General features: G+C 30.2%; 1 protein-coding gene across 1 annotated transcript; it reads right to left on the reverse strand.

Moving 5' to 3' along the window:
• Positions 1-5,808: 5,808 nt before the first annotated feature.
• Positions 5,809-16,692, reverse strand: LOC123717244 (putative inorganic phosphate cotransporter). The gene is made up of 9 exons (XM_045673137.1): positions 16,625-16,692; positions 12,868-12,908; positions 9,949-10,172; positions 8,702-8,938; positions 8,301-8,507; positions 7,634-7,807; positions 7,041-7,257; positions 6,397-6,635; positions 5,809-6,164 (listed from the first exon to the last, which is right to left on the reverse strand). The coding sequence occupies exons 2-9, from the start codon at positions 12,899-12,901 to the stop codon at positions 5,952-5,954; spliced, it is 1,545 nt and encodes a 514-aa protein (XP_045529093.1). The 5' UTR covers positions 12,902-12,908; positions 16,625-16,692; the 3' UTR covers positions 5,809-5,951.
• Between the last annotated feature and the right edge of the window lie 263 nt (positions 16,693-16,955).

Consider the following 16,955-nt stretch of genomic DNA (forward strand, 5'->3'; position numbering starts at 1 on the left):
AGCTAAATATGCATTAAGTTTATATTAACTTTACAAGTTATATGGCTCATGCAGACTCACTGATAGAAGGTTCACGTGCGTTTCCGACCTTTCTTTGGGGTAATTTAATAAAGAGTGTTTTTGCATGTTATTAAATTATATAAAAACATTATAAGGAGGATTTTTCTATGGCAATAGTTTTAACTTAAAAGGAGGTTTAAGTCTTAAGTCTACTAAATAGTTTTTTATGGTTTCAATAGAAAATTAACTACTAAGTAATAAATAAATTTTCCGCACTAATTATTATAAAGAGGAAAAGATTGTCGAAAGTGATTTATTAAACTACGACAAACTTTAAAATGATTAATAATGATAAAGGGAAAGCAATCATAGTCCTGAATGACCAAAACTGTTTTCCAACTCCATTTAAGATTTGTTTTATATAAAATAGGGTGCAAACGGGCAGGAGGCTCATGTTGGCTCATGTTGGAGGCTGATGTTAAGTGATACCGCCGCCCATGGACACTCTCAATGCCAGAGGGCTCGCGAGTGCGTTGTCGGCCCATCAGTTAATAGTCGCACACTACACTACGCTTGCAAGTAAGTAGAAAACTGAAGCTGAACTTTAAAATAATTGACACTCAATTATTTCTCCTTGATAAAGATAACGCGGTAATTATATTGTCGTTTTTATCTTCACATTGAAAAATGTTATTGTCACTATAACGTTACATGAAATTAAAAGTCTGCTGCTATAGTAGTAGTAATTGTTTATTATTCACTTGTTTTAATGAATACTCTTTAGCAAAACTCTTTTAGCGTGCCTTTTTGTCGTACTATTTAATTTAAAAGCTAAGCAGTTTTGTTATAAAACCTTATTGTATTTTAGATGAACGGAGCTGAATAAATTTTGCATAGATATTTTATTTATACTCTGAAAATATTAATATGTAATCAATTGCTAAACAATACAAAAATATTATTGTATAGGTGTCAGTTTTGCCTTTGTCCTTTGTTAATCACACGTGTTTGACAACGGACAAAGGCTACGCTAGGCAAAATATACTTTTAAGACACAATTATTGATATAGGAAGTAGGAATTTTGTATAAAAATATCATTAACCTCTAGAGAAGATTAAGATTATTTTCTTTTATATGACAGTTTTCAAGATAAGTATCGTCACTTCGGTTAGCACACGATACTTTCTGCTTCCGGTTTTGTTATTTTATAATTCTTAATATTAATAAGGACGATTTTTTAATAATTTGTTGTAGATTTTAAATAGACACAAAAATATTATAAACTCATAAAGGGAAAACAATGTTTACGAATAATCGTTAAAAACCGAATTGGTATGAAGGGCGAAAATCGTAAGTGAAGATCTGTCTTTTTTATGTAATAGAAGGCCGTTGCTAGAAGGCTCGCAAGTGCGTTTACGGCCTTTCAAGATTTGGTACACTCTATTCTTGATGGTCCCTAAATCGAATTCGTTCGGAAATACTTTGGTGAGTAATTGTCTAAAATCAACTCTCCTTTAGCAACAATTTTTTTAATAGCAATTTTTACTTGCCTTTTTTGGTTTACGAGCAACTATGACGTATTCAAGCAATGAATGACAATAAATAATTCAAAGAAATGAATTCGCGGAGCAGATTATTAATCTTGATATGATGGATATAGTATTCTAGACCATTGATGTTAATTTGTCATAATTAAATACAGTGCAATAATACAACACTAAGACAAAACTCACAGAACACTAAATAGCACAAAAACCACCAAGTTCGATGACGTCATGACATGTTTGTAAGTTGTAGATTAAAATAATAAAAAATATTCAAATCAGTTTATTTTATTTTAATATATTTTTTACTTGTTTAACTTTTAATGTAAAAGAGAGTTTATTTTTCGTTTTATTTACTTAAGATGAACACAAAAGCTTGAAATGTTTAAGTTTTGATAAGTCATTAATGTTATATTTAGTTTGACACATGGTTTATTAAATTTTATATTTTTCAATTAAGATAATTATTAAGTTGTTACGACATACAGCCTTATAAAACGTTGAGTAAGGTCAGTACGGTATTTGTTCTTCATAATTCATTTTATACAAATATAACATGGTTACCATGGTAACAATCACAGCACTCACTTTAATTTTCGTTTTTTATTACGGAAATAATTACCTATATTACAGTTTGATATAAAGTGCTTAACAACTGCTTACTTTAAATTGTTTTTACGACGACTTAAGTCGACAACAAGCCATATTATACCTATGTATTGAAATAATTACGTTACAATAATTGCTTATCACAATAACATTAAACAAAATCAAACAAAAAAAAGTTTTTCCCCACAATATAGTCGCCGCCCCACAATTATTCTTCTAGTCGCCGCTTGGTTTCAGAACCCTTGGTACATCATGTGATCATCAAAATCACTAGAATCTGTGGTAAAAACAGGCCAGATATACGTAAGAGAGCTTTGTTAATGCGATTAACATTTTGTATCAATTCATTCGAATACGTTACAAGTTTTTTTTAATATTACGTAACTGATGTATCTATAATCAATACTAGAATTACTTAAAATAATAAATTTAGCAAGTAAATATTCTAAATTTGAAATTCAAAAATACTAGGCTGTTTTCAATCTCAGATTGTCTAAACAGAGAGAAAAGAGGGCGTGTCGGCAGTAAATGCAGATAGTCTAAAGATTCTGATGTAGAAGGACATTTTACCAATACTAACTCAATTGAAAAGTGTTTTGTTAATCACATACTTGAAAATTCATGTGAAGTAACATTTTGGGTTGCACAGTTAGAGGAATGAGTGAGTGAATATTTTGTATAGTGTCGCTTTGAAGCTTGCAGAACATTTTTGCATACAATATTTTAGAAAATTGTGATACTGTATTTTTTAGGTTCATAGGATTATTTTCTTTAATTTGTGTAGTTATAGTATAAACATTGGTATTTAATAACCTTTTATATCAAATTTAAATATTTGGAACAAGATATCTCGCCGCGTAGCTTCAACACTTGAACGAGGCCACAAATCTAAATACAAAAATCTCTTCATAATTTTTTTCAACTTTTAAACATTTAAAATATAAAAGATATACAGATCTTTTATATTTTACATAATTATTTATAACTATTGATTAACGACAATAATTCAAATACTTTTTTGAAATAATTGCAACATATTTATTTGCGTATATTTGATATATACTATACGCGCTTTATTTAAGGAAATATAAATATTGAATAACAATGTGTTTGAACATTCTTATTCAATATTTATTTATTAGTCTTTTAGGCTTGTTGTATAGTCATCAAGGGATTTTAATTAGTTATTTTCTTATCTACGCAGTATATATCTTGTCTTTATTCCTAATCTCGTGTATTGCTGCTGATATTGAAAATATATGAGCCATATTGTGTCTTGAATTTGCTTTTTTTAACATTATTTATTTATTGTAGCTGTCTGGTGAATGTATTTAAAATTGTATTAATGGAGTATCATATTAAAAAAAGTCAAAAGTCATTTATTCATATAGGTAACACAATATGCACTTATGAACGTCAAAAAAAGAAATATGCATTAAATGCTTCTTATTTTACAATTACTGCCAGTTCTCAAATCAAGGCCGTAGAACGGAAGAAAAGTACTGGCAATAAACTCTCCGCCAATCTTTATTCGCCAAGTTTTTTTTGTTTTACACAACGTTTGTAAGGAGCTGCAACCATTACACCATGTTCCACATGACATCTTAAGTAATAAATAATAATAAAATAAATTAAAAACAAAATATTATTATAATATTTCTGACACTTGTTGTGATACCCGCGGTACTGTTAATGTTAATTACTATAATTAACTGCTTTAACATGTGATGAGGAGCATGATGTAAAGGTTGCAGGTGCTTACAAACATTTTGTTTAAAAAAAACTCCGTTCTTCTCCGTTCCTTTAATTTGAGAACTGGTTGTAAATCAAAATTTAGAACCATTTTTTTCTGATAAGTGTATGATTATTTACAGTTACCAACAGGAATAAATTTTATTTTGATTCCCTAAATGAATTCACTTGGCTCGTAGCTCAAATAACATCGAACAACATGTTTGTCAACCACATAGTTAAGAACAATAGTACTTTTACAGTTCCTATGTCAATTTATGCTTTATATTATATAGGATATTATTTTCAGTCTATATTTGTCACTCACGTAAAAGAAAATAATAAATGTTAATTAACTAAATGCTACAAATTGAAATGCTAAGGAGAATGTAACTCCTATTTAGGAAATCGCCACGCTTATAAAACTAAGAAAACCTGAGTGGTATACAAATCAATTTCATCAAACTATAGTAAAAAAAACCATTTGACAAAGCCACCGTGTTTTGTTTTGTATCAGACCCCTTGTAACGAAACATCAAAACAAGTTTAAACCCCAGATAATGCCATGGCAAGTAATATTCTCTCACTTGAAAACACTTCAGATAAGTGACGTCACGATGGATTTTGTAAGAAATTGACACAATCGAAAAAAAATTAATACCACTTTTGATTGTGTCATTTTTATCACATTTTGTCTGTATCCGCGCGTGTAGATGACAAGGGCTTTTAAACGTGCCCCTAATCGTAAGCGCCTACTTTACCAAAGACTCAGTAACTTTATCTTTCTGACACATACCTACGTATAATGATAGATGAGAATTAGTTCGCACAATGAAAATCTCTGATATGTCGTATCTATTAAAAATCGAAAATTGGCAACCATAGGTTTAGGTTTGTTTTATTTAAATTCACTATAATATTAAATTATTTGTGAAGTATTATCAATAATGAAAATATATAATTATTAATAAATAGACAATTAAAATAAATTTAAAAATTTTGGTCCCTGTGGCAGTGTAGCTTTAACACTGGCAGCATTTCCTCGCTGTATTGCGATACTTATTTGTTGAGCGAGAAAAGCACCAGCTCTGGGGTCACCGAACTTAAATCTCTAATTAGCGCCTGTGCACTACTCCAAAAGAAACAAAATTGAAGTTGGAGCAAAACTTATATTTGAGCCGTTTATTATTTTCTGCCTGCTCTGTGGCCGGCCTGATTTTTTTCCCTATACGAGGGAGATGAGACGGGGCTAAAGAGTCCACACAATTAGCATCCCATAGTATTGAATTATTGATATTTTAGTCTCATATACCTCCCAGATCTAGATTTGCGGTCACTTCAGAATATTTTTCATTTTGTTTTGTTGTTTTAAATTATATTCAACACTATCTGTGCAAACTGGACCAATGCGATCGTGGCGAACATACAAATAATGTTCACAAATAAATTAGGAGCATGTGTTCTTGTTTCAGAATGTTTGTTTTGTGAAATTAACATAATACATTTTTATTATAATCGCCAAGATCAATAAAGACATTTACGCAATGTAGGTGAATTATGTCGATTATGTATTTTCGCATTCTTATACATATGTATTGTATGTCTGTATGTAAATTGCGCGCGTTTAGTGGATTATAATTGGGAAAAATCCAAACAACACTTTCAATAAATAAATATGAAAATTTAACAATATTTTTTAATATAAGATAAATTACATAAAAATATATATCCCAGGCTACTAAATATATACCTGTTTGTTTGGGAATTGTTAAATTTTATGTGTGTAATTGTTTGATTTTAATCGATTAATTTTTATTATATTTTAAATATAAATATAGATTAAATATCTGACACTAACTAACACTAACACTGACAAAATTGTTGTACTGGACTTTATATTTCTACATAAATGAAATACATAACAATGTTCAATTATTTATTTAATTCTTATTAATATTATATACATTTCCAAATAATACTGTCACTTTGAAATTAACAAAAATGATTTGGAAAACAATTAAGAATATCTTAACAATATATTTACATTAATGTCATTATCAGTCTGTTTATTGTTTAACTTCATCTTTAGATGTTTCCTTTTCAACGTCCGCTTTTCTCTTTGGCAATGGTCCGTGTTTCCAACCCTTTGGATACCCCATTGTCCTGACGTCATCCCACCATAACTGTTCTCCTTTCGCGAATATAATGTAAATAACGTTAGTCACCACCAATATTCCAAGACAGACCCAAAACGCGACACGCCACTGCTTGAGCGTTGACTGGAAATGAAGTTGGTATCAGGTAAACAAATAAATTACTTACGTAAATATATATAAATTATAAATGATCTAGAGTCTAGATAGTTGAGATATTAACAATCAATAATAGATCAAATTTGAACAAACAATCAATCAATCGTTTATAATTGAAAAAAGATTTAAAAAGCAAATTATGTGTTTGTTAATTTTGCGAATTAAGTTTATTAATTTACTAACTAGTAATAAATCTTACTTGTGGAGTCAAAAGTCCTATTAAGTATGGTGAAATGATGCCAGATATAGCTGCAATTCCATTTACAAGACCTGTCGTGGTACCGGCGTAGTTAGGGGTAATATCCAGAGCATTAACCTTCATTCCACTGTAATAAGCGCCCATAAGGGTCATGGCTGCTATGAACCAAAAAACTGCTAGAGTCGTGTCACAGCCAGAATACGAAGCCAGGATTATACATATACCAGGTCCAGTAGCAGCTAAAAGTATATACATAATGTAAGTGGGTACAACAGGGGTTAGTCAAGTTAACGAAATTAATGTTAGACTCATAAAAGTATTTGAAAGAAAATTAAACAATAATAATGTAAGCGATAGTTTTAAACTACATATATAAAACTTTACGAGATTTCAAGTTCTACCTAGTTCTCTGTTCGTTATAATTTTGTCCACCTTATAAATGAAAAGCAGAATACATAAACTTTTTACACAGTCATGTCACAATAAGCTAAGGATTTAACTTTATGAAATCGATATACATTATATATGTATTATATACACATATATTTCATGCACTTCGAACACCATTTAATTTGAAATGACTCGATAAAATGTAATTATGATAATACAAATTAATATCAACATTTCTCATGCACATTACTTACCAATAGTTGTGTAAATTTTTCTAGCATTCATAATGTTATGGTAGCCTTTCTTGATACAAAAATCACATAAAATACCAAAGAAGAAAGATGAAATCCACATCGCTACGTAGGGTGCGGCAGAGAGAGTTCCAGTAGCTTTAATATTAAACTTCAGAACGTCTGTCATGTATTTAGGTAAATCAGTAATCATCGTAAAGTATCCCCAATCGTGACCAATCTGAAATAAGTTTTTTTTTATATTTGAATTCACTCTACTACCGTCATGTGGCAATTTTGTTTCACTAAAATTTTGATGGCGTCGTTTAAGCTATGTGGAGTGTAACAGTGTAACCAAACATTATAAGCTTGTCTAAACAATACACTACTTTGAAGCCATGTTATTATTATTATTACTTTGTAAATTTAGTTACATTAGGAGAAAATAGAACCATATTTCTTATTTATTTAATTGTTAGTACAATTTTTTCAAATAATTATGTATTTAGAAAAGCCGTTGTCACAATAAATATTTCTTTGGCGGAAGCTTAATCAACGGAAAGTCTACGTTAATCAATAAAGAAGTATTGCTCTTATATTATGATAAGAAAACTTACAGCTGCTATGATAAGGGACAACAATGGCCATGATCGAATCAGAGCTTTCCACGGGACTGGGTCGAGCTGCTGATCCTTGCTGTGCTTAAGCGCAGCAACATTTTCGTTTAAGAACTTCTTTTCAGCATCCGATATGAACGGATGTGTGTTTGGGGTACTGTAGCAGAGGAAACTCTGAAAAAATATAATGTTTAATATTTATTTTATATATAATAAATAAAATGTTTGTTTCAATTTAAATTACGTATGTAGTATGTAATTAAGAAGACTATGTTTCTCTTCAAACGTTTATATAAAATTGTGAAGGTACTAAATGTATGTTAAATAGCATTAAAAATTTCCCGCCTTTAGATGGCTCTATTGCTCTTAGACACATTGTTTTCAAGTTCTATTATTGGTATTAGTAAAAAAAATACAATTCTTATTCAGTATTTTAACATTTGCGAACAATGTAAGTGCGATTCGTTTCTAACTTGCATACTAACTTTAACGACGGAAAGTATAGAGAGGAAACTGATATGCTTTAGACACAAACGACGGTGTGTATGACACAGAAGACGAACGACTTCAATTATCGATCAAATGCACTCAAAAATCTGAAGCTTGCCTCCTAAATGTCTAGCGCTGGTATAATATTAGCATTATAAAACATAAAACGAGTACTTACCCAAATAACAAACCATGCCACGCCTATAGCGCCAAATAAGTAAAAAACGTTTTCCCAACTGCCTTCGTGCATAATTAGGCCTGAAAAATATGAGCCACCAATATTTCCGATTTGGGCTCCACCAAATATAATGGCTCCCATTTTAGCTCGTTCTTCCTTTGGAGACCATTTTGACACCATAGCCATCAACCCAGGCATTGTTGGGCCCTGTAATTTTCAGTTTTGCCATTTTATTTCTTATAGAAAATAAAAACGTGAAAAGGACGTTATAATATCTCAAGAAATTAAATAGCTATTGGACTTTGAACCCTGTCATAAAACTTTAAATTTAGCCTTTTTAATGAATAAGTTTTACGCCTTTTTAACGTATTTTATTTCTTCCGCTGCTTAGTCCTACTTACTTCGCCAAGACCTTCGATGACTCTCAAAATGAATAAGGCTGTAGCTCCTCCAGTTTTAACAGCAAAAGGAGTGATCAATGTGCAGATAGCTGTGGATAGTAGACCGAGTCCCAACACCCATTTTCCACCGAGCCTTTCTGCGAACATCCCTCCAGGCAGGTGCGTCAAAACATATCCATAATAGAAGGAACTTAGAAGTAAACCTTGGGTGGCTTCACTCCAGTCAAACTTTTCCTCCTGATAAAATACAACATAGTATTATAAAATATTGAGTAACCTGCATGGCGTACAGCCGTTATGGCGTGAGTGCCTCAAGAAAATTATTATTATTTCTTTTCTAGTTTTCTATATATTAGTCGTGTCCTGTGTCGTGTGTGCGCTTCGATTAAGAAAATACTGTATCCCCAAACCCCTTTTGTTATTGTTGAGCAGTGAATGACAGCCTGTTTTTGGTAAATGGTAATGTTTATAGAAGAATTTAATTCATATATTATAGTATATACTTGTATATTATTTAGATAAATGACATTATCATTATAACAATGACATTATCTTATAATTTTATGGATATGTATACTGATAATAAGTGTAATTAATGTTAAAAATTAAGACGCTAGCCTAGGACTACACATTAACTACCCTATATTGAAACAGTTATAATAATCAGTATTGCGTTACAAATAAAATATCAAAAAATCAATGCAGATAAAAGAATCTACAAATATTTTACGTAAGAGATAAAATCAATACATGACATATACTATCTTAAACCACTTAAAGTTTAGACAATACGAGTAAAAAGTAAAATGTGACCTTGATAAGACTTCCAGGTATGAATTAATATAATTCAAAAAACAAGTGTTGTTGTTGTGATATAAATTTTACTCCTTTTTTTACTTTAATTTTTTACTAAACTTTAATTTTAATTTACAATATTATAATAAAAATCCTATTTTTAAGTTATGACATTTTACAAAAATTACTCTTTAAAGATGACGGCGCTATTCAACTCTGTTCGTGAGTACATACACTGTTGATTTATAGGTTTACATTTTAATTATTATAGCATCAGTACTGTTACAAAAGTTTTCTTTAGCAATTGTAAACTAGCGACATTTTTATTTATCAAGTGGTCCCTTGTTTAAAGTCGCTTACCTGATCATATATTCAATAGTGTATGAAGATTGACAATTCAAAGATGCATTAATTGAAATTATAACTATGCATTAAAGAAAGACAAGACTTACTCCGCCATCCGCACGCAAAAGGAAATTAGCAAGAGTCATTGTAGCATTCGAGGTGTTGGGATCTGGGCAAGCATTTGGGTCATAATGTGAACTGCCAATGCCCGTATCTCTCTTCTTCACCATTTGTGTGATCGCCAAATTGAGACAGACACGCATTGTATATGCATTAGCTATGGCAAACAAGGCCATTATAGCCAGGACATAGCGCTGCGGTATTATGAATACTGAAACAATATTTATCATAAGTGAATTTGCGCCTATATTCATGCTAATGTAACGTTATAATTTGTTGATGTTATTTTATGTTAACACTAAAAACATATTTTTTCTTCATTTATTATATTGCAGTTCTTCTATCAGAATATTTTAAAGTTTGAGCGAAACTTACAGTCTTACAGTACTTTATTTACATGTATAACATCTATATTTACAACTTTTATGTGTGTGTGAGTGTGATGTAGCCTTTTTTCCGAATAAATATTAGCAGAAAATTAATAAGATAACCTAATAAACATCAAAATATATTATATTAATAGTTATGTATACAGTGTTTAACATACCGTTAGACATAAAAATATGGTGATAATTTATTCGACACCTCTATTATTTTATTTATTAGCTATTGTCAATACAGGAAAATGTTTAACAAAAAAAAGGAAGTTATCGTAATACTTATACAAAACTCATTTGTGTAGACCACACTAAAATTGCTTTTAACATCTATAAAACCGGTTCTTACTAGACAATGTTATTGCGTAGACAAAACCAATAGTTAATCTCAAGTGATGTTTCAACCTAATTTTACGACTTTTATAAGCGTGTTTCAATTCAGAGTATATCATCGCGATTGAGAAATTGTAATAACTTATTATTATTGTCATAACTTTAGGTAGCGCGAACATAATATTATGACAAGTTTAATTGGACCAGCTAAATGTTGTTTTCTTAAAGAATTTATAAAAGTTAAGTAATTATAATAAAATATTTTGACAGAAATATGGTCTAGTGTTAGCTCCCACACTAGGGATACCTGTGTTGTGGGAAACTAGATGCCAATTTTCCCGTGGACAGGGTGCGCGTTTAAAAATTTTAAAGAAAGAGTAGTCGTAGTGTTACATCTAATCAAACAATATTCGTATAAGACCGAAAAATTTGTTGAAGTTACCGCGAATGTATGAGTATGCGAATGGGTGTGCGCTGTGTCTTTGATAGTTTTTGTAACCTCAGAGTCATGCTTAAATATGTAGTAATAAATAAAGTCTATAAGTACCGCTCTTATGACCTACTTTTATTTAACATTTATAGTATTTCATTACTCAAATTAGAAATATTATTATTATTTTTCAGATTTTATAAAAATAGAATGATATCTTTACTTTTTAACTATTGAAACTTAATATAATAATAATTAATATTTTGGTACGTTCAACTGCGATTTAATTATATTTTTTAAAGTATTTGAATATAGTCTCTCTATCTCTATCAATAATATTTTTTTTAGTGATAGAGATAGACCTTTAACCTTTAAGAAGACGACAGTTTATTTTTTTACACTTCGTTTCCTTATAATACATAAAACGAGTTAAATAAGTTATAAGGCTACGGGCGACCGTTTCGCTAGTAAGCGATTTCTGCCAGGAAATTGTATGAAAAAATAAACACCTACTGAGGGCAAGATAAAAGAAGTGCATAAATATTTAACAAAAAAACATATATATACAACACTAGCTAAAATTTAACTAAACTAAAAAATATATAAAAATGTATAAGATAATATTGGAACAAACCCCAGTCTACCCAGTAATAAGAAGCTAATTACGAGGCAGAAGAGAGATGAAGATTCTTAAATAAATTTAAAGACAGAACGCGTCTGATATCAAGAGGTAAAGAGTTCCAAATCAGGACACTTTGCACAGTAAAGGAGGAATGATAGAAAATGGTTTCATGAGTAGGACGACTACCGCCAGAAAGGAACATAAAATTTAAGGAACTCTTCTAGTTTTATTATATGTTTAATGAAACAATATCTGCCATAAGCAAAGTCGTTAATTAAAATTATCTAAAGTATATTGCAATTTAGCTATGAATTTTTACATATTGAATCTAAGTTCTAGTAATCTAGGTTAAGTTTATGTAAAATTTCGCTTCATGATTTAGTAACATTAAAGTAACTAATGAGTAACATTCCTGAATTATCGAGAGTGAAATTTCAAAATTTTATTCAAACCGAATTTTAAATAACTTATTTTATATAGTTATCATACATTATATGCTTAATTATATCGCATCCCTCAATAATTGTAATTATATATTTCTGTTTTAAAAACAAAATAAATATTCATAAAATTGATTAAATTGTCAATGAAAACTTCTTTATATGACTGTGAATAATATGGGAAAGTTAAATAATTCATGAAGCATTTTTTTTTGTTTAAATCGTACGAGATAATTAAAAAAAGTAATTTGTCTTATTTCCTTTCGTTAATATTAAAAAAAACTAAAAATCAAAATAATAATTCATAAAAAAAATTAAGTTATCAATAATTATAATTGTGTATAATTATTGACAATTTAATGTAATTTATATGACTGTGAATAATATACGAAAATTAAATAATTTATGAAGCAATTGCATGTTTCAATCGTACGAGATTATTAAAAAAAAATATGTCTTATTTTCTATCGTTAATATTTAAAAAAAAGTAAAAAACAAAATAATAATTCATAATAAATAAAATTGTCAATAAATAAATTTATATGACTGTGAATAATATACGAAAATTAAATAATTTATGAAGCAATTATCTGTTTCGATCGTACAAGATAATTAAAAAAAGTAATTTGTCTTATTTCCTTTTGTTAATATCCTAAAAAACTATCAATCATGTAAAAATAAAAAGAATGGAAGTAAAAACTCACGTTTCGATAAAGCCAATCTCCATCCTGTCAGCATATTGGACCTGAAATAACGTTTTCACTAAATGAAGGTGTTTCTACAACTCTCAATAGTTTACTAGTTCTTCAACTACCTGATGAAGCTAATCAGGCAAATCTACGACTGCGCGTCGTCGTATAAAATGATATTGTCGGTCCTATCACTAAAGTCATAAAGACCTTCTTAGCTTGTTGAATTACAATTTATTTAACCCAATAAGTTTTCATTGCCACTGCCGGGTAGCCCAAAGCGGAAGTAGCAATTTAAGATGCTTTGGACACGTACAGCGTGAAAATTTTAATTAATTTTTAGATTGATGTACTTGATATAAAGATTAATCTATTTGTTTCTATTTATTGCCCGTTTCTATTTATTGTATGTATCAATAGCAACGATAAGTAATGATTATTATATAATTTATAAGTAATGATTATTATATATGAATATGTTATTACATATTGTATTTCGCAACAAAGAAATAAAAATAAGCTGACGCTCGTCCGATAAAAAGAGAAGGATCTTGTCCCCGAGATTTCCAGGTTTCTTTGCATTTTAAATATTTTGTTTTTCTCGCTAAATTTGTTTTTGATAACGAGTTTTGATTATAGGTTTGGTAGTATTCTGTGACAACTTTCTGTATGTTATTTAAAAGTCATTGTTGGTTTAAAATTACGTCGGTTTGACACGTGCAAGTTCAAGATTAAATTGACACAATCACAAGTAGCACAAGATTAAATCAAGTGTTAAAATTGATATAAAAACTTAAAAAATAACAAAGTAAAACTTCTACAAGATATATGATAATAATTTTATTATCTATGCTAAAGTTACTCCACTCCTATTTCTTGACTGAAAAAGTGATTTGACTTTCACAAAACTTTCTATACGATCTCAGCACTCAGTCCAGGTTTCTTCTAATGTTAATTATACTTAAGAAGTAAATACGATGACCATCTTTGATCACCTATGTCCTTGAAAAAGCAGTGAAATGTCACTACAAACGTCAGAGATTACATCCAACGGAATGTTTGATCCTCAAAACCTACTCCTGGCAGAGTTATGAGTTTATTTTCAACGGAAATTCAACCCAAGCATCACGGTCTGTAACCGATTAGCTATGAGGTCCAGTTTTTCATATTTTGAACCAAATAAATACAACGATTTTATACGCTTCCAAGCTTAAGCCGCAGAACTAATTGTCACAATAATTATCACAAAATAATATACTACTTGTATGTATTCAAACTTGAACACGCTATTCTCTGTGCCAGAATTTTACGCAGCAAACGGCTAGTCAAATAAATCAAAACGCACGCAATTAAAAAAATCTTCTTGGCTTCTGAAAGATGGCATGTGTCACGTCTAATTTCACCAGGTCAAAGAGCAGCTCATTTCATTCCATATAATAAAATGTACAATGATTGGAGCAGGAGTTATAAATGTAAATTCAATAAAGCGTTATTGCTCGATTTCGCTTCATCATAATACCCAGGGTGATGTAAATTTATTTCGCGGTTCACGGTTATATTAATACAATTGAGTAAGTTCTAAAAATCTTACTTTCCACTGAGTAATTTTTTTACGTAGCTTAGGGTGTATATATTATGTAATAAGTTCTCACTAAATACATAAGGCATTAACTCCTTAAAACATATTTTTAAAACGATTATTGTGATGAGTGTATACTAAAATTGAATTAAAGTTATGATTAGTTAGAAATTCTCACACATTGTTTTCAAATAAATTGTTGTTCCTCTTCGAAACTTGTTGGCTTACGGCGTACTTTAATTGTTCATTATTGGAGGTTTCGTACCTCAAAATTTACGCTATGGATTTTAAATCAAATTTTCGTCGTAATTCTTAAAATCTAAATTTTATTGGAAACTGAGAGTTCTAGCTAGTTATGGATTTGGCTCAAAAACGTCGTTGGAGTTTGGATAGGCGCTGTTCCAAGGGCCCCGAGGGTACATACAAACCAGGGCACTGTTATGTCACAAACTATTATTTCAAAATAGCGCCACAATGTTTGTTTATACTCTAGATAACAAGTAGCTGTATATAGTGTATTGTAGTTTCGTCTTTACTAGGATTAATTATATCAGTTATAAACACCTCAAACAAACCACTCTATCGATAACAAAAATCACACCAGTTCCGCTGTAATTGTATAGGATTTCAAACGGAACTACGTCTCTAAAATATATTTAATTATTTTTTATTGGAATTTTCATACGAACTACGTGAAGCTTTGATTGAAGTCGGCATATTATTACAGTTAAAAATACGTGGTAAAGTATATATGCTTTAAGTCCTGATAGCCATGATATCCTATTAATGAATGGGGTATAAAACAGAAATGAGATATTACTTAGAGCTGATACTTTCAAAATTTTTAATTTTCATAATTTTTGAACAATTAAAATGAATTAAGTCATAGCGGTGCTGCCTCGACGATTTGTAGAAACGAATAATATTTATTTATGGAGCAGTGTCGAATATTACCTTTGTTCCATACATTTGTTGGTTTTTAAGATAAGCCACTTTTTCTTTGACCTTCTCGTTCTATCTAATAATTTTAACTGTATGTACACAACTAAATCACTGTTTTATTGTATTCAGAAAAATGTAATCCACAAAGACCTTACTAGAAGGATAACGATGCTGTATAAGACGCGTATAAAGAAATAAACATTAAAAAAAGAAAACTCAATGGCGCTACAACCTTTTTAGGGCTGAGCCTCTGGGTATCTGTTTCATGATCATCTGTTAATATAATAGGCAAGTAGGTGATCAGCCTTCTGTGCCTGAGGCAAGCCATCGACTTTTTGGGTCTAAGGCAAGCCGGTTTCCTCACGATGAGTTCTAGCGAATGTTAAATGCGTACATAGAAAGAAAGTCCATTGGTGCACAGCCGGGGATCGAACCTACGAACTCAGGGATGAGAGTCGCATGCTCACGCACGAAGCCACTAGGCCAACACAACAACACACAACAATTGCAAATAATAAATAAAGGCTTATTCTATTCTATGTTCCAAGTATTGGGTGAATGCATCCTATTTTAAATCGGCAAATCGCAATTAATGTTTGATCTTTTCACCACTTGTTTGTAAAATATATAACGTATGTAAATTCAAAGAAGGTACTGTCATTGACACACAAAAGATAAGGATACAATATTACCTTATATATTAAGTTATTTTATGCTCATGTCTCAAATCAAAAAATCGATGGGCTGACCTACTATGAAATAAAAATCATCTAACGGATCCAATCTGAGACCAAGCGTATAGGGTTGTAGCGCCACTGGATTATTATTATAACAAAACATTTGAGATAAAACCTTAAGTATTAAAATTTTATTGGTTTGTGAAATATTTAGCTCGTTCCTATATATATATATTTTTCTTAAAATATGCCTAAATATTTGTCAAATGCTTCAAATAATACGCAACGTGTAGCAAAAATAAACACAATTTTCACGCAAACGTTTGTATTACTTTAGTGAAATGCCTTAAACTTTCAAATATAAAAGAAATTATATAACGTTTCAATTTTAGGTGCTAGGTGCTGAACTACAACTAGATGCCTAATTAATACAAAAAAATAGAAATAAATCTAACCTTGAATTGACTTTCTTCTATTATAAAACTTGTTGTAAAACTGTTATAAAACTGTTCGATATAAATCTCGAAAGCATTTAAGCGATTTCTAACATAAGTTTTTATGTAATATTACATACCAAAATTAATTGAAAACTCTTCCAACGATGTCTCAAAAGCGAATTCGCGATGTAAACTGAACTGTATAATTTCTTTTAAGCATACGTAACATTATATTTTGGGTTTCTACAAATACGTATTATCTACGTATGATTGACGTTATCGTGAATTTTGTTTCTTGTACGCAGGAGGCTGATATAATCAATACTAATATTAAGCTGGGAAGTTTGTTTGTTTGTTTGGCAGCGCTAGTCCTTGTTCGAATTAAAAAAATGTGTTAATTCTAACATTCTTAGGATATATAAAATCACGCTACGATCGAAATAACAGCGAGGGAAAGCTAGCTAGTAA

The sequence above is a fragment of the Pieris brassicae genome, chromosome 12, assembly GCF_905147105.1.
Source record: "Pieris brassicae chromosome 12, ilPieBrab1.1, whole genome shotgun sequence".
In the NCBI taxonomy this organism is placed as follows: Eukaryota; Metazoa; Arthropoda; class Insecta; order Lepidoptera; family Pieridae; genus Pieris; species Pieris brassicae.

Coding starts and splice junctions, on each gene's coding strand:
- LOC123717244 (XM_045673137.1), bottom strand. CDS start 12,901: ATGCTGACAGGATGGAGATTGGCTTTATCGAAAC. Junction 7,808..8,300: donor TGGCATGGTTTGTTATTTGG/GTAAGTACTCGT, acceptor ATATTTTTTCAG/AGTTTCCTCTGCTACAGTAC. Junction 7,258..7,633: donor TGTCCCTTATCATAGCAGCT/GTAAGTTTTCTT, acceptor AACTTATTTCAG/ATTGGTCACGATTGGGGATA.